Raw genomic sequence first — 25,549 nt, 5'->3', positions numbered from 1 at the left:
GTGGCTGGAATGTGGCTGGATAGGATCCGTCATTACAGGCTGCTCCATTTACTGTTTCATTTTTCAGCGGCCTGGTGTTGCCGGCTCACCTCTGCTGTCAGAACAGACCGGACGCACAGGGCAGTCATCACTTACAGCCTCCACTTATACCACTCTTTCTCCCCTCGTGCTGTGTTTTCATCCATCCCTTCTCTCTGTCTCTCTCTCTCCCTCCCTCACACTAACACAACCTCACGGTCCTCTTTCTTTTTTCCTCTTGTTCCATTATTTCTGTTTTTCTTTCCTCCCTATCATATGAGAACAATTCCCTTCACTAATCAGTCCCAGCTGAGCTCAGGCTGTCAGGTACCCTTGGAAAAAAAAACACACACACACACACACACACACACACACACACACACACACACACACACACACACACACACACACACACACACACGTGCGCCTCTCTTCAATGTGTAGCACCTGTCATTCCCTTCCTTCTCCTCCTACCATCTTTCCCAGTCTCAACTAATCCAGCCTACTCCTTCCTGTGTCTTGCTATAAGGCCACACTGGATTCACCTCCGGAAAACAGCAGACAACAGGCAGGGTTTGTTTTTGATGACAAATCTAAGCGCTATAATTTCTGAGAAGCTTGGAAATCCCTCAATAAAGGTGCCAGCACGTCAACACCAAACAAAGCCAGCATGTCCGCAGATGTCCCCAGCGTAGGATTTATAGGTGATCAGTAAGAAATAAGAAGGGATGAGATGTGATGGAAATAATCGCCTCTGAATGGTTTACAGCCCCTGGGCTCTGCTGAAACTGAGAAATTGATACTCAGAGGATTCACAGCTGAGGCTGTAAATACGCTACTGTGCGCACGACTGAGAGTCTAGGAGGCCGTATCTGTCACGCCATCATCAGCTGTATGAACATATATGCTATTTCAGTGCGTCTCCCATCACTGAGATAAAGTAGGAAAGTCATCCCGGACTGTCCTCCATGATTGGGTGATGGTAGTCTCACACCCCGGAACAGTAAAGATTGATTTATTCCCATGGCTTCCCACACTGTGTCGTCCAGGCTTGGTACATAAATCATGGGAGGGATACTAAACCTGGAGGAAAATGGTCTAATATCGCAGTTCTTACACAGAAAACAGCACAGACACACTGCTCCTTGTCTGTCTTTATTGCTTTTTCGTCACAGCGGTGTAGGTACAATGGAGTGTGGCTCACTGTGTCGTGGGAATGCATGCTGCTTCCAAACAGCATATGGTGGCTCTGCTACAGTACTTGTAAGTGGTCTAGCTTGTGTTTTATAAGTGTGGGGTGAAGTGTTTAAAGTATTATTACTTCACATTCATTTCAACAGCTGAGACATACATCCTGCTGCACGCCGCATTATATCTATTGTGTGATTTAAGGCGCGCAATAGAGGTAGCCTCAAACTGTTTACACTGCTGAAATCTTCCAAAAAAAAAAAAAATTGTCCCCCATCTGCTCCATTGAAAAAGCACTGCAATCAAACTGAAATGAGAAGCAGCCCCACTGTGCAAATTCAGCACAGAGAGTCCAGGTGGCACATATCCTGACTGCTATGTGCATGTGTGTCTGTCTACAAACACTTAAACATTTTCAGCACCGAGAGTGAGAATAAGAGTGGTTCTTGAAGGAGAGCAGAGACAAGAGAAGACAAACAAACCATCAGTCTCAGCGCTCTGCCTCACTGTCACACACTTCCTGCACTCCCAGAACAAACAAGACTACTTAAAGCACCAGGCTTCATCTTCCCGGCTGAGCTCCTCTGGCCTTACAGAGCTGCATCCTGTCAAGCGTAAAAAGATGAATCCTGGGCTCCTCGCTACAACTTCTAAAAGTAGTTACTGTGTCGTTAAATCCTTTAGGTCAGGAGTGTAAAGCAGCAAGAGGAGAGAGCTCGCTCCGTCATCGAGTTAAATTGATGTAGACAACTTTTGGTACCAACCAATAAAAAGGACACTTCATCCCTCCCGATTTCATCAACATCAAATGTGTAGCGAGGCAGTTATGGCAAAGTTGGAAATGTTTGACCTTTAAATACGGCACCTCCATTAGGCTGATCACTGTCATTTAGCTGCATTTGGGAGCACATTTCTCAACATTCAGATTCATGATGTGGCTTTTAACATACAGTTATAGGAATCTAAGGAGGGCTGGCAGGGGGACAACCTTCTCTTTACTCATCTATACTATCCACTGAGGAATAAAGGACATATGAAAGTGAAAAGATAACTTTTTTTTAATAAAACACAACCACGGCCTAGTGATTCACAAAAGTCAACTTTTAACGCAAAGAATTGTGAAAGTATTGTGATTTTGGGACAAAGACCTTATGGCATTATATGGTAGATGAATATGAATTTTACATGTATTCTTTATTTCGAATGTTTACTCAGCGCGGAGTATAACAGGCACATACTGTACTTTGACTAGTCAAAAAGGCAAAGGAAGTAAAACAAAACTCCAAGTCAAACTTTTTCAGGAAGATGCACCCAACATTTAAATACCCTGTTGTATCTTTGTGAAAAGCCCGAGGTCAGTCTGGTATCATCAGTTGAGAAATTATGAATTCCACTGACAGGCCCATGATCCCTGCACACTCCTATCCCAACATAAAAAAAAAAAAAGTTAGAGGAGTTAGAAGTTAGAAAAAGTACTTTTTCACCCCTTCTCCCAGTGCTTCTCTTTAAGCCTGGAAAAATTTGCAAAAATAACCAGTTGTCAAAGCTGTCTGTCCCTTTTTCTGATAGGAGGGAGGGAGGGGTCCTGTGAGGATCACAGGAGGGACGATAAGTTTTGTTTACCAGCAATGTCCCCCCCCCCCTTCCTCTGAGTGCACACCATTGGAGGCGTCTCAGCGGGGGGCATTCTCCTTTTCCAGGCCGAATGCACTTGCTACAGTAAACATCCTCTCTTCTGCTTCAGCCTGGGATGAGCAGACAGACACAAATCACTGTGTTGATGCAATGGGGCGAGGCGAGAAAAGGGGAGTGAAGGACATGCTTTCTCCCCCCCCCCCCCCCTCCATTGCATGCAGCCATGATGAGGGGTATTAGAGCAAAATAGAGGAAAGATCGAATACCTCAGTATAAACAACACAGGGCAGCACATTCAGACATTTAGTTCAAGGGCTAATATTCTCTCTTTCCTTCCACTAGGTGGACATTACAGTGACTGGTATCAACCACTATTTTAACCCATTTTAACACAAAGGTTATATGAAACCAGTATGACGGCCCATGAAGATTCAGTATATTTTTTTTCACATATCTGGCACAGCATGCAAAACAGGTGTCTTGAAAACCAAGTCCCAGTTCAACAAGGGTAAATACATCAAGTATTAAGTCTAATTTCTCCACTGAAAGTCGCTAATCCACACCCAAATGCCTTTCAAAACCCTGTGTGACTTCATGTTTTTCTCATCACACACTTCCTATTATTTCTAAAGTAAGCAGACACTCCCTAAGTGAAGCTGCATGTGACAAGAGTTTGAAATCCTTTCTTTAAATCTAACATGCATGCAGGTGCTCAGCATTAATGATCCATAACACCATCCCCCCCTTTCAGATCAAAACAGCATCAAGCTCTTCTTCTGTATTAATCATTGCCTTTCCCTTACAGCTTTGGAATACCCTGCACTTGCTCTCACACATGTCATTAATTTATCATGAACTCGTGGTTGTAGGTGAGGAACAAAGCTCCCATCCAAAGTCACTGTCGTGACTATCAACCTTTTCTATCATGGATGACATCCCACTCTGTCTTCCCCAAGTGTAAGCCTGTGCGATTGTGTGTTTTTGTGCCCCCCCCATAACTTCCCCTAGGCTGTTGATGCAAGAGAGTAGTTACTAACCCAGTAAGCCTGCTGGTTGACTGTCATCCAATAAGCCCAGAGGGAAGGCTGGAGGCCCTGCTGCCCTGGTTCAAAGCAGCCACGAGTGACTACAGCAGCGGGAAGACTTCCGTGTCTCAGTGTGTGACCACTTATTGATTTTAATTTCCTGATATGCTACAGGTAATGGCGTACGTCTAATGTAGCCTCCACTGCTATCACATACATTTAACGGTTTGTGTAAATAAGACAGGAATGCGTGACTCCCCCTCCCTCCACGTGACAGTCGGGGAATGCATGCAAACCACCTGAAGTCAAGTGGAGACAGTGCAACCTGCGTGTAATCAGTAACCACATGGCATGCACACATAAAATTACCACTGCTTCAACAAACAATAATAAAATGTTGATGCTGTGAGGCAAAGTGGCGAGGCGCTTTCTGTTTATTACTCCGTCAGATGACAAATGGTCTCGGCTAAAATACACAAACAACCTGTGCGCCTTTATTCACGGAAACGGGAAACGCACAGGTTGACCGTTGCCCTTTGAACCACATTCAATGAAGTGCACACCTCGCGTGTTTATTCAAATATTTGTTTTGCCAATGCAGACTGTAGTGGTAGTAAATGTCACAAGATCCTCCTGATATACAGTGGATATAAAAAGTCCACACACCCCTGGTAAAATGCCAGGTTTTTGTGATGTTAATTTAAAAAAAAAAAAAAGACACCAAGATAAATCATTTCAAAACTCTTTCCACCTTTAATGTGACCTATAACCTGTACAATTCAATTGAAAAACAAATTGAAACCTTTTAGGGGAAATAAAAATAAAAAACTAAAATTGTGTGGTTGCATAAGTCTGCACTCCCTTAAACTAATACTTTGTTCAAGCACCTTCTGATTTTATTACAGCACTCAGTCTTTTTAGGTAGGAGTCTATCAGCATGGGACATCTTGACTTGCCAATATTTGCCCACTCTTCCTCGCAAAAGCGCTCCAAATCTGTCAGATTGCGAGGGCATCTCCTGTGCACAGCCCTCTTCAGGTCACCCCACAGATTTCCAAATTGGATTCGGGTCTGGGCTCTGGCTGGGCAATTCCAAAACTTTAATCTACTGGTGAAGCCATTCTTTTGTTGATTTGGATGCATGCTTTGGGTCGTTGTCATGCTGAAAAGTGAAATTCCTCTTCATCCTCAGCTTTCTAGCAGACACCTGAAGGTTTTGTGCCAAAAATGACCGGTATTCAGAACTGTTCATTATTCCTTTCACCTTGACTGAAGCCCCAGTTTCCAACTGAAGAAAAACATCCCAAACGCATGATGCTGCCACCACCACTCTTCACCGTGGGTATCGTGTTCTTTTGGTGATGTGCAGCGTTGTTTTTGCCAAACATACACCTTTTGGAATTATGGCCCGAAAGTTCAACCTTGGTTTCATCAGACCGCAACACATTTTCCCACATGCTTTTGGGAGACTTGATGTATGTTTTTGCAAAATTTAGCCAGGCTTGGATGTTTTTCTTCATATGAAAAGGTTTCCGAATCCTTAGCCCAGACATATGAAGAATACAGGAGACTATTGTGACATGTAGTTCACAACCAGTACTTGCCAGAAATTCCTGCAGCTTCTTTAATGTTGCTGTAGGCCACTTGGCAGCCTCCCTGAACAGTTTTCTTCTTGTCTTTTCATCAATTTTGGAGGGAAGTCAAGTTCTTCGTGATGCACCCATTGTGCTATATTTTCTCCACTTGTTAATGACCGTCTTCACTGTGTCCCATGGTATGTCTAATGCCTTGGAAACTCTTTTCGTACCCTTCTCCTGACTCATAACTTTCAACAATGAGACCCTTTTGATACTTGATGCTTCTGCTGTAAGATACAGCTAAGTAAATGTCAGGAAAATCCTACTAGAACAGCTGAACTTTATTTTGGGTTAATCAGTCACTTTAATTGATGGCAGGTGTGCACTGACTACTATTTAACATGAGTTTGAATGTGATTAGTTAATTCTGAACATTTCAGTTTGTTCTTCAATTGAATTGTACAGGTTTATAGGTCACATTAAAATGGTGGAAAGAGTTTTGAAATGATTTATCTTGGTCTCATTTTTTTTTTTTACCTCACAAAAACCTGGCATTTCATTGCACTAAAGCCAATTAATGACTGTGTGCTGAGGCAAATAAAACAGTTCAGCAAGTAACCAGGCAGATTCTGTGGGAAGAATGTGTATAAGTAATCTAACCTGAAGATAATAACATCTCTTTAGCCAAGGCTGAAGAAACCTGCAGGTGTTCCTGCGGCACAATTTTCCTGCTGATCTCCTACTAACCCTGTCTCTCTGTGTGTGTGTGTGTGTGTAAAATATGTCCATGCCTCCTCCAAGTACCCAGAAACCCAGCAGCAGTCTTGTGCTTGAGAATAGTACCTGGTGGCTGTGGTTTGCTGTCTGTCAATTAGTTTGTGGTAATTTGATTTAAAAATGACTTACGGCCCTATGATAGTGGCTTTATTGTGCTTTAGAAGAGCACATTCCCAGACAAAACTGCAGTTAATGAAAAATCAAAAACCAATTGACACACAGTTTACTTGGTGGGTTTCAGGGCCCCTGGGTGCCATGCATGCTTCGTCAAGGTGGGAATGCAGCTTTGCCTTTATCTACCTATCTGAAGTTGAAATATCACAGCCATTGAAGTAATTATAAAGTACTGGCACTCTTTAAGGAAACACGTGTTTAACTGCAATACTGGCAAATATTCCCAAGAGGAAATTATGGGAAACTTGTTGGGGAAAAACTAAATCAACTCAAATGATGTCACGCCCCCTCAGTGGCACAACTTTAGCTTGAAAAACAGCCCTGACAACTGAGTGAAATCTATAGATTTTAACACGTACAACTTAAATAAAACCAGCGACATCTCTCGCCCTCTCTCTGTCCTCACCTTGAACTCCACAGACAGCTGAGGCTGGTACTCCAGTGTCCACAGCGCTCGAACCAGCGACGCCAGCTGCTCGGTCACCTCTCCCCTGGCGCTCTGCGGCTCCTCTCCTCTCACCTCCCCGTTCACCCTCCCGTGGCACACGTCCGACCTGTACTGCTCCAGCCCGAGGTACTCGGCCAGCAGGTCCGTGTTGCTGAGGCACTGAACCACGGCGTTCATGAAACAGGTGTTGCCGTGGTTCTTCAGTCCCAGCACCCCGGGGGTCTTGTCACCGTAGCACCACGACAGCCTCTCTTTCACCGAGCCGTGAGAGGAGGACGCCGTGGAGCTCTTCTTCACGGTTCCCTCCCTGAAGATCTGCGAGCAGTCCTCTTTGAAACCCCCCGAAGCGCTCTGGCCGAAGCCGCCGTCGTCGTCCTCCGCGTCTGGCGGTTCCGCGTCGCCAAAGTGCGCCAAAGTGCCCAAAGTTTTAAGGATCCTTCCCATGAAATTCCCAAAAGATCGCAGCGATTTCCTCCTGATAAACCTCCCGGTCTTGTATTTCTTCTCCTTTCGCGTTGTGGATTTTGGTTTCATGGGTTGTTTTCTTACCTTGTTTTCCTTGCGGGTATCCATGGCGCTATGAACTTACTGGGACCGAGAGAAAATGAAACAGGCTGTGGAGTCGCACCTGTCTGCCAGGCTGTCTACCCCTCCTCCTCCTCCTCCTCCTCTTTCCTTCTCTCCACAAACCTCACCGCTGTGGTGGCACCGATGCGGTGCCAATAAGGCACATGATTACTGACTTCATTCCCTTGGCATCCCGCTATTTTTCCCCAGTACGTTGTTTTCACCAGTCTGCGCGTTTAGATGGGTGACGCTCTCTCCAGGAACTACAGAGATGAGCTGCTTCCCTCCCTCCACATCACAGGTTCAATTACACTTCCTCATCGATGGCTCTCGGCTCTGGATCTCTCACCACCACTATTCCACCCTCCCTCCTCCTCTTCTCTCCTGTCTACGGAGCTACAAAGTCTCTATTCTGAAGGACCGTCTCAAAGGCCCGCCCCTAACACATGAATTGAATTAACCTGGATTACAATGCTTATAGTTTGTCACAATAAGAAGGTGTATACTGTGAACAGGAGATCGTTGTCCAGACAGCCACGCGGTGTTACTGGGACGGTAACTTTACATTATTACACTGGAAACGAGGAAGTTGTGGTGACAAGCACTGTAGCCTTCAACTGCCCCCTGTAGGACCAACCACAACACCACCTTAACATCTTCAGAGGTTGTGGAAGAAACTATGTCTGGCATTTTTAGGATATGGCTTTATAGTAAGAGCATGGGCTCATTAAATACACACAAGACCAATGATCCCTAAACTTCTCCATGGCCACCTATAAAACAAGTCCCTAAAATATCTACATGCACTGTCTCAAAGTAGGAATTTTAGGATCACATGTTTTGGGGTAACTTAATAATGTTGCTCTATGCATGTTTGTGTTGCTGGTTAAGAGGCTGTCTATCCTGCTATTAAAACACCTTGTCTACATCCCACCAGCGTTTACAGACAGATGTATCCCATAAATAGCGCGGCCACTGTCTCCATGCACATTATAATGCTGCTGCTGCTCCTATACTCTGGAAGCTCTACAAAGTGAGTGAAATGGATATTGCAGAAGCATTTGGTCAGATATGTAATGCACAGTCCTGGTTTTCAAAAGGGATCCGGCATCTTTTGTGCTATATTCCGATTCTAATCATCTGAAGCTTAATTTCACAGCTCACCAGTACTAAAGATTGGATTTAGTGGGGCCAGATGTGCTGATTTATTGAAATAGATAGTCAGAGCCTCATCCAATATTTCCATGATGTCCCTGATGCTGTTATTCCAGCATTGTTAGGAAACATGCACACATGGTTTAGCATCATATCAAATAAACAAATTCTGTGTAAAACTGTGAGTTGATGTGTTTTTTTTTTTCTTTTCACTTACTTGTACCTTAGTCGTCCTCTGTTCGTAAGCAGGGGTGGAAAAGGGCAAGGACAGAGATGCCCTATTTTACTGATCCAGGAATGTTTTTGCTGACTTGGTTTATACTGCAGGTTTGTTATTTTACTGGGGGGAAGCAGGGGTGAGTTATTAATTATTTAGATTAGCCATTTTGAAGAACAGTGAGGAGAAAGGGTTCAGATCAGACACAGCCAGAGAGGCTTTCTGTTGTACGTTGCCTCCCTCCTTAACCAGTATCCTTCAGGGAATCGCTGTTGATAGATTAGCTGACAGCAGCCACGTGTTTAAGTGCCAAGAATCTGGGCCTCTTCTTTGTCTCTACTGTAGCAGAGAGAGGAATCATATCTGAGAAAAGTATACATTTAATGTACGGTATAATATACCCTTCTTTTTAAATATTCTGGTTTCATCGGCATAGAGTATATGTTGTAAGCCATTAATTCTGCTGTTCTCAAACATTCTAAAGAAGCATAATGCTGACTCTTTGATGTGAAGTACAGTTTTTTGTGCCTTGATATTTAATTTTATATTAATTTAAAGTGTAGCTGTATGATTTCCCATCCATTCACCTGCTGTGGGGAATACCAGATTGCTCAATAATTGCTCAGATTGCTCTGTAATCTTTTCACTTATTTCTATGATGTCCTTTTGCTGCTGAAAGGAAACGGTTGTATATAATTATAATCATCGAAGCGTCTTCAAATTACATTTATATTTATTATGTTTTATTTCTTTTGGTCAGAGTGTAAACACCTTCTTCAATGTTATCGTAAGATTACTGAATTCTCATGACAATATTTGCTAAATCAGAAGAGGGAGAATTCTGAATAAATTTGTGTGTGAGTGGTGGTTTCTGTGGCTTCTAGTGTCACATCATGAAGAAGAAGGGTGTGGGAACCTCCACCGGAGAATGGCTCCATCCGCACTGGTGCTGACTAAGGTGCGGTTGTTGGAGCAGATCTCGACGCTGGTGATACTGCCACCGTGAGCTATCCCTATGTGGGTTACTACACCTTCCGTGTAGTCCCACACTTTCACCAGCTTGTCATCTCCACCTGCCATGAAAAGGGGAAAAAATGTATGAATACTCTGAGTGAAGTTTGAGCAGAGCAAGCATTGTAGTGTCAGTCAAGCAGATGAAAACAAAGGCTCTGAAGAGTTGAAAACACTCAAAGTCAAAGCATACAATTCTTTCATTAAAAAGTACTGTACTGAAACTATAATTCCAAAAAAAGGACAATCATGTTTCATCTGAATATGAGCATCATCAGCAATAAACCTGGGACAAGAATAAAATGGTTACTATCCTTACAATTAATGTTCATATAAAAGAGATTTTCAAGATTCCAAATTTAGTCTTGGTAAAATTATATTGATAGGGACAATCACTAAAACGAGCAATGTATGAAGTGTCAGATGTGTAATGGGCCATACCTGTCACAAAGTGTTTGCCGTCGTGTGAAATGTGCAAGCCATTGATGGCCCCAGACTGTGAGCCCTCCAGTTCTCTGATGGCAGAGCCATCGTACACGTCCCAGTAGACAACCTGAGAAACACGTTAACACGCAGAAAAAACTGTACTTTAGTTGCAGGTGTTGTACATTCATCATCGGCATTGTTTATGGAAGACACAGTGTCCAAGAGGGAGGGAGATACAAACAGTCTTCTCCAGTCTTCACTGTTTTGTTGAATAGAATCTAATCAGATGAGATGATATTACTTTATCATACACATACTGTGGTATGGAATATGTGACCTCAAACTATTACATTAAGTACTTTATTATTCTAACTCTGTGAGGTAGTGAGCAGGTCTATGGTTAGATTCTATCAAGCTGTCACACAGCACTATTGAAACTAGAGTATGTTTGCTGATTTAAATGAGATTTAATCATCCCTAGGGCCTAACAACTGCCATAGTATCAAGTCTCACAAAAGGCACTTGTTAGCTAAAGTTATTTATAGCGCAGGCGGCAGAAACATCACAGTGCCACACATTAACAAGGGTTCTTTGTTGTTATTTATATGACCACGCTGATTAGATCTTAAAAGCAAGGTAAATGGGGGGGCCAGATGGATCCGATCATTAAAATCTGTCTTCTGAGGCATCCTGTATGAATGAGTCTCTAGTTGAAGATTTAGTGGTGCACTTTATCACTGATCTCAGTCCCAGGGTGTGTTTCAAAGGCCAGAAGCCATTACAAAGTTAGTAAAACAAAGGATAATTAACAGATCGCAAAAGGTCCATCAAGTGTTAAAAGCACTACACACCAAATTTAAAAACCTAATTACTGGGAAATCTATATATAGCCTGACTGTGATGATGCCAATACAAAGTATACAGTAGTTTACTCTTTGACTTATTCGAGCATATGAAGCATTATATAGGTTGGTTAGGTGTAAAAGGAAAAGTTCATGTTACACAGAGCTGCTCAGAATAAGACCAACATTTATGAGAATAGCCTCTGAGACAAGATTTCATTTCTCTGGCAGTGCCCATGCCTATAATGCATTACAGGAGGGGAAATGTAATCTCACACAGACATATCAAATACTATTGGTTATTGTGGAATGAAAGAGGAACAAAAGGTTCGGTAAAAAAATGTTATTTATAGTTTCAGAGCTGCAAAGTGATTCTCAAAGCAATAAGCTGCCCTTTTAAGCCGCAGGAACATTTCTGTGGGGGTCATTTGAGTCTACAGTGTTGTTCTACCTCAGATTGGCTTATTCAGATAGAATGGCTTGCTGATATTAATATTTCCACAAAATAACTTTGCAAAAGATAACTTCAGAAAACACCAGAGGGGAAAATGGTTCATTATGAACACCAAATAGTCAGAATGTAAGGCTTACAGCTTCTCAGATTACGCGAACTGATTCAGCTGAGGTGTTTGTTTGCCAACATGAAACCATTTATATTTCCCACCATCACCAAACAAAGAAGTGCCTCCAAAAATACAACTACATTGCTTCTCTTAGTGTATAAGAAATCAAAATAATACTGATATACAGTATTCTGTATATCCGTGTACGACAAAAGTTATTGTAACCTCCTTATTCTTCCCCATGTCACCTTCCATCTCTTCCTCCTTGCCACAGTCACGACCTCTCCTTCCTTCCTCATCTCATTCCAGCAGCTTATTAGAGGCTCCCACCTGTGTGAGTTGTCTTGGCCCATCTGTGTTTCCCCCCACCTCTGCCAGGGAAACTGGCCCACAGCCACGACATTGGGCCACCAAGTAAATTAATTACACGCAGCAAGCAAGAGCAGGTCAGAAACATCAGGCCCACTGTTGACACTGCTCAGCCTGTCTCCCATCAATCGTGTTTGTGATTTTCATGAGCAGGATTTCAAGGCGCAGCCGGAGGGAGGAGTGTGTCCAGTTTGGGTTCCTCCTAATTCCCTCCCTTCTATTTGCAGACGATGTGGTTCTCTTGGCCTTGTCCGAGGGTGTGAAGAGAGTGTGAAGCAGTTGGGATAAGGGCCAGCACGTCCAAGTCTCCAAGTCATCCAAGTGGTTAGGATGCCTTCTGGATGCCTTTCACTGGAGGTCTTCCAGGCACATCTAACTGATAGGAGGCCTCAGGCTAGACCCAGAACACCTTGGAGAGATTATTACATATCTTATCTGGTCTGGGAACGCCTCAGGATCCCCCAGGAGGAGCTGGAAAATGCTGTTGGGGAGGGGGACATCTGGACTACTTTGTTTGACCTTGTGCCACCGGTGATCCGACCCCAGATACGCATCAGAAAGTGAATGGATGGCAAATGGATCCTTTTAATATACACTCAAAATGAGCCACACAAAGCTATCTGTTATCAGAGTTATCCAAGCTCACCATCAAAAGAGGAATCATCATCATTTTTCACAAATTCTATCTCATTAATACAACATCTCCCTGACCCTCCACCCTCCTTTCCTATTTTTTTCTCTGTCCCTTCACTCTTTCTCTCAGCTCTGTTGGTGTACTCACTCTGAATCCACTCACAGAGACATGCTGGGATGTGATGAAGGGTTGGGGTAAGGAGAGGAGAGAGAGAGAGCATTGGTATTTGTTCTCCCAGACAGAGCGCCTGTGTCCTGGGATGAGCAGATGGTGGATCTGGCTGGCACTTGGGTGGCATAGGCACATCCGCAGGAAGGCACGAACACCACAGCACTCCCCTCTATCTCTATTCTCTCCCCCCCTTCCATGAATCCCTCGCTCTCACTCTCTCTCTCCCCCCCTCCGCTCACTCAGCACATCTACAGCACTGTGTTAATCAGCACAACTTGTCCTCACCTCTCAGCATGCTGGGGAGGCAACAATATGGGTCTAGTGTGTGGCCGGGTTCAAGGGGAGCGGATAAAGTGCACAATCAAGGAAACAAGTATTTCATTCTTCCACTGTGAACTCCTGACCTTATGTAAATTAGTGGTGCAGAGTTAATCATAATTAATCATAAAATAACAGACATAAAGGGTGTTTTTGCCACGGTGACTAGCAGCTAACACAATAGCATAATTATGATAAGCTGAGAAACAAATTACAAGCTCTTCAAACTATACTATGGACATGCAAGTGTGTGTGTGTGATGGCACAAGTCTTCACTGTGCTCTTCTGTGCTGACTTGACCAGAGCGACAGGTTTTTCGCTCACGCTAACTGAGTGGAGATTATAATAACAATAAAAGCATAATGAGATATTTTGATTATGACTTTTATGAGTGTCAGTCTCTTTGCACCCTGAGGGATTTTCAGTCATTACAATCACTACATTTTTTTTTTCCTGTGAGGCATGATTTGCTGAGTTATGAGTCCCAGGGAATTCTTCACTAACCAACTCTTACATGCCAGTGTATAAAACCAACCAAGGCAAACGTGGGCAGATTTCTCAGACTATAATAACTGCACTGGGTACTGAGTGAAAGAAAGTCTTTGCAATTTCAAAACTCACCTTTCTGTCAGTGCCACTGGTAATGATCTGATATTCCTCCGGGTGGTAGCAGACCGTCCTGAACAGTGTGTTGGCAATCACCATTTGAAGACTCACAAATCTTCTGTAGGAGGAGACAAAGAAGAGCCAGAAGATGGGATACAGGAAATGAGAGAGGAAAGTAAGTTTCACAGGTGTAGCAATGGCCTTAAAAAAATCAGATGCTCTCACTCCATAAACTGCCCAGTGCAGTTTACTGCAATAATTAGTTTTATTTCCAGCAAAATAAAGTCTCACAAGCCAATCTGTATAGTTACAAATCACAAAAAAAACTATTAGATGTATTGTGCACTCACATGCAAACAAAACACACACACACACACACAGGGTGCCAATCTAGATTAATTTAGGCTATTGTCTAATATTCTTCATAACATCATCTTATTAGTAATCATACCAAAAAAAGAAAACCCGTGCTACCCTTTAATCCACAGATTTATTAATTGAAGAGGATAGACAGTGAAAAAACACGACCACCATCAGAGTTTTTAAAGGTTTTATTCTCCTTGCAGAAGAAGCCTAAGGATTAAAGGATTTTAAGCTTTCTTTATAAAGAATGCACTGTGTTTCTTTTTATTCCTCCTGTACCAGCCAGACACCAAGTGTTTCTTTCTCATTACAACTCGGACCTTAAGGCAACACTCTCCACATTCCACTGTCATTTTCCTTCTGGTAGCTATGCATGTCATTAGCAATTATGTACAGTAGTTTTTCTGCTGGATTTATGTGATTATTTGATGTTTTAAGTCAAATAACATGCCTTTCAATCTACCTGCCTTCAGCAAAATAGACCCAGCACAGTGTCAGAAAAGTCAAATCTATGATTCATTCACCTTGAGGTTGTAGATTGAATTAAGAATTAATTAATGAAGTAGAATTTTGAGTCAGTGGAGAAAACACTTGCTTTCCAGTGTTGTATGGGATTTCATACAACCACTAAAATCAATGAGAAATCCTCAAGAGAGTATTTTACTCACTAATTATATGAAAAACGAGGATAAATACTGTATATGTGCAATGTGAAATGTGTGCATTTATGTTCTTGCCTCTGGAGTTAACACAAGTGTTTGGGTATGCAGAGGGGCTACTCACACTATGTCCCAGATGATGCAGGCACCATCAGAGCTGGCAGTAACACACTCTTTGTCGTCACTCTTGATTTTGATACAGGCGACAGTTGCTTTGTGCTCTTTCATGGTCTCCAGCAGCCGATGGCCGCGCAGCTGCAGCTCCCAAACACGCACCTACAACAGGTGAACCCAAATTCATTCAGCCTCACAGGATACTATGCTTAATGCATGTGATGCTTAATTAAAATACTCTTTCATCTTTCTTTCAGTGATTTGGAATGCAATCATGTAACTATGGAAACAAAGTTAAATACCTATTGAAAAAGATCTTCCACAGTACTCCTTCTGTTTAAATCTGTCAAACTACAGTTATACTGCATGCCAGACAGTACTTACATGTTCATGTACACACATGTTCAAATATCTTTCTTCCTCTGCTGAGTTTGGTCTTTTTTTATATTGTTAGTTATGGAATATGTAGGCTGGGTAACAAGGTTAATTTACTTATAAAAAAAACCCAAAAAAACAACTCATATTTTTAAACACATGGCTTCTTAACTAAAAAAAAAGAAACTGTCAAGAAGATTGTGTGTTGTGTAGCCAAGTGAGTGCTAGCAGACATTTGCTGACCTCTTGGAGAGATTAGTGGGCAGTGGTATTCTAAAATGCAATATTATGATGGTATTGTGGAGAATTTCAATATGTTGCTTTGTCCTCTTACTCGATGAGGACACATTTACATTTACATTTTTAAACAGCTATTGATTTGAGATGTATCATGTCAGCTGACCTGTCCTTCTCCCCCTCCACTGACGATCCTCTTGCAGTTCCTGGTGCCAGCGATGGCCGTCACACCCATTCTGTGAGCGTTGTGAATGATGAGCATGAGCTGACCGCTTTCCGGCGCAAACACACGAATCTTACCATCATTCCATGCTGGAAGAGAGAGAAATCAACTCAAAAAGATATTTGCTGTGAAGATTCATTTGCTTCAGTAGATAAAATAGTATAATCTTAGTGGAAGTGGGTAACTTAAGAAAAAAGTGTTGCTGGTTCATGCCATATAGTAACCGATGAACAAATATAATTATGGCTGAACAAAAACAGGATATTCATTGTAGTAATAAGCTCCAATGTCTTTCTTGCAGACATCTCTCCCTGACTCTCACCACTGATGATGCTGTGTCCATCGGCCATGAAGTCCAGGGAATTGCAGGTCATGTTGGGTACAGTTATGCGCAGCAGCTCTTTGGGCTTGTCTATGTGCCACAACCTGATATCCTCCTCAGAGCAGGTTGCAAATAATTCAGATATTCCACTAGCAGAGATACAAACCCCAAAAAATGGAGAGAGGGAGAGAGAGAGCGAGAGAGAGAGAGATGTAGAATTATGGTTAAGTTAATTTAGGTTTAACCACCTGTTATAATATATTGGTATGTGAGTTAAAAGCAACCAAGTATCCATATAATTATTCACATTATCAACTTGGATTCAATACATTATCCAGGTCTGTGTTCAATATACCTAAAAGCAATACGTTTTTCTGAGCTTATAATGGAGTGATATGGATGAGGCGTTCATATGTCACCCTCTAGTGAGCACAATGCGGTACTGAAGTCATGCATTATGAGATATAAATGGAATTTAAGCTTTTTGCTGAAAAAAGACATACAACTGCACATACTAGAGGTTTAGGAATTATCGCTCACAATGTTAATTAAATATTAGGAAGACCCATCTGCAAAAACACACAACCCGTACAATCCCATGGTTGTGTTTGTTTTGTTGTACTATACTGTAGATGACACAGAGGATATAATTTTCTTGTATGTATAATACTTTCCTTACAAGAGGAAGGATTTGTGATTGGGAGGGAAACGTAGAGAACACCAGGGAGCAAACATGGCATTAAAATATTACAACTGGCTGAATTACATGTTGTTGTAATTGCTGTTATTGAAATGTCGATTTGTCTTTCTCTGTCTAACTCTCACTTTAAGGCAATCAAATACACAAAATTAAGATAAGTAACACTTCTGGTGTGCCGTTGCCTGCTTGCACGTGTCACCTTAGCCTCATATCAAGCTTGGGAAGATTTGAAACGTACTGATGTTTTTGTTGGATAAAAAGATTTAAAATGTTGCATCAGACAACACATGCCCATACAAACTCAAACCGTCATCTCGCTAAACACTGTTTTTCTTGGTGTTTACTGGACATTGTATCGGCATTGTGCAAGAGGTTCTTATGATTTCAACTGACTATTAATCTCCAAAATGTAGTATAAACGAGATTGATTTTAAACTGTGCATCATAAATACATGTATCTGCTTTACCTCTAGGGCAAAGGGATTCTTTAACAGCATGATGGAGTTTCATTTCTCTTAATTTAAATCAATCTAGGATATATATTTCTTGCCACATTTAAAAGCTGACACAAGGACATTTGCCATTTTACTTTCTCCGGTGGGTCCCAGATGCTAACCATAAAAAGAATTAAGAGACAGTAAACATTTTGTCATTAGTGACTGATGACTTTGACTCTGTCTCCCTGAACTGTCTGTCTCCCACTTACAAACAAATGGCTACGTCCTTGACAGCACTGTTGTGGCTGGTGGATATGAGTTCAGCTTTGAAGTCCACATGACTGAAACGGTACATCTGAGCAGCCTCTGTTCCAACAAAGAACTGCTGGCCCTCTCCTCTTATAGCAATAGAGGTCACCCCCTTTTCCAGCTGGACTTCCCTAATGTGGGTAAAGAGAAAAAAAAGGAGTAAATAAAGGTCGCTGTATAATAAGCACAGAAAAACTGTTCACATGACACTGGCAGCCTGGATATTTATTTATAGTGTAAAAAAAGCTTGTGAACTGTAAGCACCATGTATTGTTACCAAATTGAATTTTTAAATTGAGATTTCACAAATGACACAGTTGTAGGACTCACTTAAGAGTTTTGAACTTATTCTTGGAACACAGAGTGAAGGTGCCAGATCCAGAGCCTACAAGCAGGTCCCCAGACTTCAGTATCCTTATGGCATTGACACCCTACATAGAAAAGGCACAAGTTTTAAGATATGGACCTACGAAGTTATTATATACACAAGAATATATGACTTTTCAAATTCCTAGATCTTTGATGCAAGCTGAACCATCTATCTACAAAGATCTGGTGAGTTTTTATCAAATACTGACAAGCTATCTGAATTACTTACAGGAAGTATATACTAAAGCTCCCACACTATAAATAAGACTCTGGAGAGTAGTAGTAAAGGAACGTATTCACAAAAGGAGAAATTACAGCTGCAGATAAAATAAAATTCATAACATGGCATGAGCCACTGAATAAATTTCCCAAGGAACGTTCCATCAGGAATATGGTTCAATCAGCTCTATATAGACTTGACTATCAGGGAGAGTGCAAGTGAGCTGAAATTACCTTTACTGCACCCAATTAAAGTTGACTTACCAGGCTGTATTTTGTTTTAATTGGACCGCAGTCACTCAGAAGCCCAGTCTTCATGTTGATTTTCAGGATGTCTCCGCTGGTGGTGCCACAGAAAACGAACTGATCATCCTCTGAGACCTGCGTATATAAACAATTCAAGCTGAGCAAACTATCTAATATCACCATATCTAGTGTACTATAAGTTTCTAAATGAAAGAATCACTGTGTAATATCACATTCTATGCTGTGCTTGTGTGCCTACAAGCACACAACTGCTAGTAATGTTCATACATTATTAGCTGTATATCTCCTAAAAAAATGAGCTGGTTAAACAAGTTGGTGTGAATGAAAGACTCTCATACCTCTATACATTTCACAATCCTCTTCAGCTTTCCTGTCTGACACTCTGTGGGTCTGATCTTCCTGTTGGGAAGGTCCAGCTCCCAGACTCGCAATGTTCCGCTGCCCAGAAAAGTCCAATGATATTACAACACTTTAACAGCATGCCATATTAACCACAGGAACCATGATGGAGACACATTTTGAATGTAAACATAGTAATACTTAGATGTTTTTACTTTAATTTTGTAAGTAGGCGAATTAAGATTTAATGTGATGATGAATCCTCTGAATAATGCAAAATACATGTTCATGAGTTGCAATAGACTGATACCAGTCACTCACCTTCCAGCAGAAACAAAGATGTTGTCATTTGTGTTCGAGTACTGCACAGTGAGGCAGTGTCCAGCACTGTGAGCTGAGGCTGCGCTCCCACAGATTGCCTGCTGGGTCTCAATATTCCATATGACTATGCTGAAAACACACAGAAAACACCTCACACACTCAACAAAAAGAGAGTATGTACAGCTGAGTGCATTTACATTGTGTATGTTTCCTTCTGAATTGAAGCACAACTTACTCTAGACAGCACCAACCAAACTTGCTGTTTACCTGCCATCATCCTGACCCCCAAGAGACACCAGGTACTTGTCATTGGGAGAGAAGGCCAGTGCCTCTACCTTAGCCTTGTGGAGCAGCAGCTGGGCATAGATTGTTCGCTGTGCATAGTCCCAGATAATTACCGTAGCCTAGAAAAATACGTACATACATATTTGTGTTGCCATCCCTTACTTTAAATGGATTCAAACTCACATATTGAGCAAAAAACATGTACCACACAACATCAAACAAGGACAACTTAAACAGGTAACTGACAGTTATTGGCAAATTAGTAAATTAACCTGATCCATATCAGAAACTTTACATATGGAAAATGTATCTTAACTATAGCTACCTTAAAGCCCATGAAGTTGACCTGTCCAGAGGCAATATATAATCCACTTTTGGACACTGAGATGCAAGATACATTGTTTGTGTGTCCATGTAGGAACTCCTGCTTGCCATCTTTGATTCTCTTCAGAATGACTGTGCATCCCAGAGGATAAATAAGGTGCTCTTTGTCTGGGTGGACTCTCAAGCCAGAAGACACATGCCCTAATGAAACAAAGTGTAGCATACCATAAGATCTACCATGTTTTAAGACAGAAAAGATACTGTTTAAGATCATGATGGATGGTCTCTTATTTTAAAATGTGGATGAGCAGACAGCAGTTAGAAATTCCCAGTTTAACAGGTAATCAAGCCAAGTACACTGTAGGGTCTTTCAATAGCTTAAGATAGTTAGCAATGCTGTTCAACATAATTTTAACAACGTATCTGGAACATTTAAAATGTCACCAAGCCTACAACTATAACCGATATAGCACTATACATAACTGAAAAGGAAATTCTAGATGTTTCACGAACACACACAATACAGCTAGCAAATAATAGTTATTAACTTAGAGGCGTTTGCAGGAAAACTCACCGTTGAACCCGATGACAGCCTCCAGTTCAAGTTGAGGCACGCCGTGTGTTTCAACAGCCATGGCTGAAACCTGAATCTAATGAGTCTTTTTCCTCTAAATTGTTAAGATGCAGCCTATTTTCATCAATAAGCAAATTTTGCCCGAAAAAACAACCGTATCTATGGTTCTTCAACAACAGACGTTACCTAGCAACAGCTGGGGCTCTACTGGCCAGTCATTGGTCGGTGAAATGCCTTCGCTGCCTTCACGTGCGGTCGAAATTTCCTAAATTTAAAAAGCGTGCACATAAAAACCTTCAGATTAATAGGCAAACTGCCAGTAACTTCAAAATAGCCATTTAGGCAAGGCAAGGGGATGAAACTGGAGGAATCAATAACAAAGACACATTTTACTGTCTGTGCTACTGGTAGAGACTGATCTACTATTTAATCTATCACTTGACATTACACTAGAAATCTGAAAAGTAAAAAACTAAAGTTAAAGTAAAAACCATAAAATGAAACCTCTTTTTAAAAGTAGGCAACATACAGCAGAATGGTTTGATGCACAATAAAAAAAACGCTCTACTTGCTATAGCTACCATATGAATACAGTTTATTGGTGGTTGTATTTTCTATGAATAAGGAGCACATTACTTGAATATGTATTTAAAAATGTAGTTTGTTGTTATCATGCAGCAAACTACAGCACAATGTAGTGTATGTTTATTAAAAGTAAGCTACTATGAACTGTATGTAGATAGTATCACAGAGAATTAGGATTACATTTACTACACATTATATATGGTATACACCTTAAAATAAAATAAAATTGAAATAAAAAATAAATCTGAAAAGGACTTTTATATTAATTTTAATCGTACACAACTCACACCAGAGAAAAACTGCTGCTGCACTCCACAGTACAAACCACTGCAAGCAACAGCGATCAGTGCTCTCGCCATAGGTGTTTGCCATTCGTAGTGCGAGGTTATATTCCTGCATGGAATATACGGGGTAGCAGCACTTTTCTGCTCTGACTCAGCATAGCATTAACCATTCTTTTAAGATTTACTTAAAATTAAAAACAATTAGATATACGAGTACGAAAATTGTCTATTTTTGGCATTTAATTGTTTATTCTGGGCAACTGGCTAACAAAATTCAAAACAGTAAAATTTTGTTTTAAGAACTGCAGCGAAAAGAACCACTGCTGATATGGACTGCTATATGCAAAAATCTTGTTTGCGTACCTTCTGTGGTAGTGCTAAAGTGAGGTAGCAGTTTACATCAGATTAAGTTAATCACTATGGAAAGCGGACATTCACTCGATTCACTTCAGACCAGACTGAAGTCTGGCACCTCCACTAATCAACAGCTGCAAAGACTTGGTCAAAATTGAATGATTCATCCCATGATATTGTACTAAAGATATTGTTCTGCATTATCTAAAGGTAAATCCAAACTTGTCATAAAACAGAGATGTGAACAGATCTTCCCCAGATACAGCAGTGCACTTATGTAGCCACATGACCTGTGTTCACTCAATCCAAACAGCATATTTATGCAAAACATTGCATATTCTAGGCACATATTAATTTTAACTGCCAACATAGTTCAATAAACACCCTCGGGCTTGGATCAATAAAAATACAGGAAGTAGTTTAACAGGAGTCCTGCACTAACAATTTTTGGCCGACATTTTGTGCACAAATAAAGGAAGCAGCAAGGTTAATCACTTCAAAGCTTCAAAATTAGTTCTCAATGCACCAAACTTAGTAAATTTTAGCCTGACTGCGCGCCAGGAAAATTGCTTGATGATGAAATGTCCTTTCCATGAGGATTTCACATCTCTTTTAAACTGCTTAGATCCTCAGAGGGTCATTTAAAACTCAATGAAGCTTAGGATGTGTCTATAGACATCTGTCTGTGTGCATGTGTCCTCCGATGTCTGCTTAGAGAGTGGCTCCATGAAAACCTGCGACCACAGGTGAGGCATAGATAGGGTCTTTCGCCTGTGTGTGTCCGCTGATGTTTTGTCAGTGACTTGTACCGTGTGAAGGTTGCCCCACATTCATTGCAAATATACTTCTCTGATTTAATATGAACATTTTGTTCATGTTCTTTCATGTTGCCCAGCTGTGAGAAGCCTTTACCACACACAGGACAAAGATGCGGTTTCTCTCCTGAGTGGGTCAACCCATGAATATTCAAATCCTGTCGAGAATAGAATCCTTTTCCGCAGATAATGCATTTGTATGGTCTTTCCCCCGTGTGGCTCCTCATGTGTCTCTTAAGTCCTTCTGAACGCGAGAAGCAGCTCTCACACAAAGTGCATCTGAAAGGTTTCTCTCCTGTGTGGGAGCGGAAGTGCCGACGTAGCTCTGAGGCCTTGAAGAAACGCATCCCGCAGTCCGGGCAGCAGTGAGGTTTTTCTGGCTGCTCCTCATGTGTCTTTTCGTGTGCTTTGCAGTGACCTGACTCAGAGAATCCTTTCCCACAGACTGAGCAGGTGAAAGGCCTCTCCCCAGTGTGCATTCGCTTGTGACGGACAAGTTTGTTGAGTTTACTGAAAGTCTTCATGCAGTATGAGCACTGATGAGGCACCTTTGGTTTCTTTGAGTGTGTGCGCTTATGCCTTTCTAACTTTGAAGGTCTGTTGAAGACTTTTCCACAGTCAGGACAGGGGTGCTTGTTAGTCCTATTGTGGCAATTCTGGTGTCGGATCAGCTTCTCTTGTTGTGTGAAACTCTTATCACAATGCTTACACTGATGAAGAGTCTTAGGCTTCCTCGTGTGCACAGGTTTATGCCTCTCTAGCTTCGATGGTCTGTCAAATACTTTTCCACAGATGGAGCAAGGGTAACACTTGTCTGATATATGGCTCTCTAGCTGTTTAGAGTCCTCTGGCTCAGTAGCAGCCGAAGCATCAGCGGAATCTGATTCTGAGATTACCTTCACAACGACTTCTGCAGGACCTGAGGAAAAATCACATCAAAGAATATTTTCTGAATACTTTGCTCAATTAATTGACTGATTTGTTAACTGTTGTGTTGACCAACAACACATGAAAATACAAAGAAGCATGAACACTTACTTTCCTCTGAAGATTCAGTTTTATGCTCAGATGCAGTGTCTGGGCCCATGACTGCAGCCTGCGGAGAAAGTGAAAGTTAAATAAGCATTATACAGCAGAAATTCAGTGTTGGTATTTTTATAGATATGTACAATATGGTTAAAGCGATGCTAGATTTTTTCAGGCTGATATTGATGTCAATATTGGGGAGCTTTAAAAAAAATCTGATGGAGATGTATTGGCTGAGGTTTTTTTTTAACATAACCGCATAACATAAATGATACTAATACTGATCTATCCAGATTTTTGGTCACCAAGATACATAGCCAGTGGGACATTTTGCCGTTGAAAAACTAACATATCTGTGTTTCTGCTATTTCTAAATTACCTCAAACCTAGTTTAGCATTTCTGTCCTGCTATGTCTTATTGACCGACATATACAGAAGCCTGGCCGATGTGTTAGTGACATCTTACTGTCTTTTTTTAATAGCCAAGGAAAAGAGGTGGTGTCATGATGTGGATGTAAAAAAAATGCAAGACAATAATTTGATGGAACAGAGAGAAGTCTGATTAAGTTGATTTCCATAAGGTCCCCATAGACCACAGCTTGTTTCAGAAGGCTAGGTTTGTTTTTGTTTTTGTTTTTTTAAAAAACAGTGACTTTCGTCATTCAGCCAGCCCCATCTTTAACTCTTCTGATTTATTTATTTTCTGATTATCTGAGCTGACATATGTCAGGTAAAAGCAAGCCAGGTCTGAGAGAATGCAGAGGTATTCCTCTGGCCAACGGGTGGCCTTCTTTACCAGATACCCATCATCTCTAAAACAGGATAAACCAGTAACAGAGGCCCATTGTGGGCATCGCCTGTTGAGACTGATACTATTAATATGATTCACCAAATATCTATTTAGCTCAGCTATTTATACTGCTGTCTTCGGGGGGATCAAACTGCACTTCAGCAACATGGAAAGAGGAGAAAATAGGCAATGAAACAATGCTTAACGCTGAAAATATATTTCAGTTAACGATACCTGAGTGCACCTTGAATTGCAAAGTAACCGGTGGTGATTCAGAGAAGATTACGCTGTCAATGCAGTATGCAACATCTGCACATAGGCAGTGCAACTACGCTGAAATGTCTTTGAACTGAGTTTATCATGACCTCATCTCATGACAGACGAACGCCGACCGCCCCATGGTTAACGTTAGCTATTTTACCGCTGATGTGGCTGTAAAACAGACGGATAGTGAGTGTTTATCTGGGACACGCATGCACACAAAAAGAGCTAGGTAACGTTAGCTAACTTAGCTGAAGCTAACGTTGTCGCGTCAGCTAACTAAGCCGTTGAAGATTCAGCAGGGCATGTAAGATTGAGTCCAACCTCTCACACAATCCTCAACAGCAAACTTCGTCACATCTTTTCCCCGCAACGTTTTAAATTTAACCTAATTCACGGCTAAATATAGCTAGTTGCAGCAGTTTGCCAGACAAGCTGTGACAGTGTGGGGTTGATGCTCGTCGCTCCCTTGCATGATACATTCAAATACCCCACGTAAGTTCGGAAGTTTAAATCTTAAGACAGAAAGTTGTTATTTATTGCAGTTTTATTTTACTGTTCATGCGGTACATGCCTGCGTTGTGCTGTGGTTTTAAAAGGATGAGGAGAAAGTGCGAGTTATGTTCCATGTAATTATTTTATTTAAGAGGGAAATGTGTGGACCAAGTTAAACTGGCCAGATACATTAGACACTCCCAAATCATACACTGACTTAAAACGACACGCATGTTCTAAATAACTTATTAGACACTGAGAAGACACAACACGTGATAAAAAAAAGTGACAAAAAAAGAGATAATAAGCATATAATGGCCTATATTACAATACTTTTTTTTTTGGCTTGGACCCTTGTTTATGTAGACTTTCAAAGTTCAGTAATACAATGTATGCCATAGGAGAGTTATACAAATAAACTTGACCAGACCTGTACACATCATGTCAAGTAAAATCTCATTCAGTTGCCTCACAATATGCGTACAAATGTGTATTTTCACAAAATAAATATTTCATATATAATATTTGAAATTTACATTAAAAAAAATCTAGTCCATTGAAAAAGATCAAGAAAACTGGTTCAGGTTCTACCAAAAGATGCATGGTTACAAGGCGGCCTCTCCACTATTTCACTGAGGGGGAAAGCAATGGGAAAGGAAATAGAGTTCTGGATGCCCCACACCTCCAGGGACTGGACCCTGAAATGTGTCTTGCAGAGTGGGATGCTCTTGAATGTGTCACAAGATGCTGTGTATCCTCCTTAGGTCTTCCTGTAGGCAGA

The 25,549-nt window shown here is 41.3% G+C and overlaps 3 protein-coding genes across 6 annotated transcripts in view; all 3 read right to left on the bottom strand.

The window, feature by feature from the left end:
* The window catches only part of usp43 (ubiquitin specific peptidase 43), a 111,264-nt gene extending 103,800 nt beyond the window's left edge, over positions 1-7,464 (bottom strand). The window contains exon 1 of the mRNA XM_022765040.1: positions 6,801-7,464. Coding sequence (XP_022620761.1) covers positions 6,801-7,415 — 615 coding nt within the window. The 5' untranslated portion in view covers positions 7,416-7,464. The remainder of the gene's footprint in view (positions 1-6,800) is intronic.
* A 2,080-nt stretch (positions 7,465-9,544) lies between these two features.
* cfap52 (cilia and flagella associated protein 52) lies at positions 9,545-20,322 on the bottom strand. 2 transcript variants are annotated; one of them, XM_022765035.1, is made up of 14 exons: positions 20,159-20,322; positions 19,586-19,785; positions 19,243-19,379; positions 18,976-19,104; positions 18,654-18,753; positions 18,313-18,429; positions 17,791-17,891; positions 17,421-17,591; positions 16,015-16,163; positions 15,636-15,781; positions 14,868-15,019; positions 13,737-13,839; positions 10,234-10,345; positions 9,545-9,854 (listed from the first exon to the last, which is right to left on the bottom strand). In XM_022765035.1, the coding sequence occupies exons 1-14, from the start codon at positions 20,217-20,219 to the stop codon at positions 9,673-9,675; spliced, it is 1,860 nt and encodes a 619-aa protein (XP_022620756.1). In that variant the 5' UTR covers positions 20,220-20,322; the 3' UTR covers positions 9,545-9,672. The 2 variants fall into 2 exon arrangements, with proteins under 2 accessions (XP_022620756.1, XP_022620757.1); XM_022765036.1 differs by having other exon boundaries at positions 9,769-9,854; positions 10,234-10,374.
* A 439-nt stretch (positions 20,323-20,761) lies between these two features.
* LOC111236359 (zinc finger protein 501-like) lies at positions 20,762-24,724 on the bottom strand. 3 transcript variants are annotated; one of them, XM_022765064.1, is made up of 3 exons: positions 24,247-24,724; positions 23,235-23,292; positions 20,762-23,115 (listed from the first exon to the last, which is right to left on the bottom strand). In XM_022765064.1, exons 2-3 carry the CDS (start codon positions 23,281-23,283, stop codon positions 22,040-22,042), a joined length of 1,125 nt encoding a protein of 374 aa, XP_022620785.1. In that variant the 5' UTR covers positions 23,284-23,292; positions 24,247-24,724; the 3' UTR covers positions 20,762-22,039. The 3 variants fall into 3 exon arrangements, with proteins under 3 accessions (XP_022620785.1, XP_022620786.1, XP_022620787.1); XM_022765065.1 differs by having other exon boundaries at positions 24,598-24,724; XM_022765066.1 differs by having other exon boundaries at positions 24,521-24,542.
* Positions 24,725-25,549: the final 825 nt, after the last annotated feature.

The sequence above is a fragment of the Seriola dumerili genome, unplaced genomic scaffold (genome assembly GCF_002260705.1).
Source record: "Seriola dumerili isolate Sdu_G_001 unplaced genomic scaffold, Sdu_1.0 BDQW01000621.1, whole genome shotgun sequence".
In the NCBI taxonomy this organism is placed as follows: domain Eukaryota; kingdom Metazoa; phylum Chordata; class Actinopteri; order Carangiformes; family Carangidae; genus Seriola; species Seriola dumerili.
Note: the sequence above shows the minus strand (reverse complement) of the source record. Positions and strands in the feature narration are given on the sequence as shown.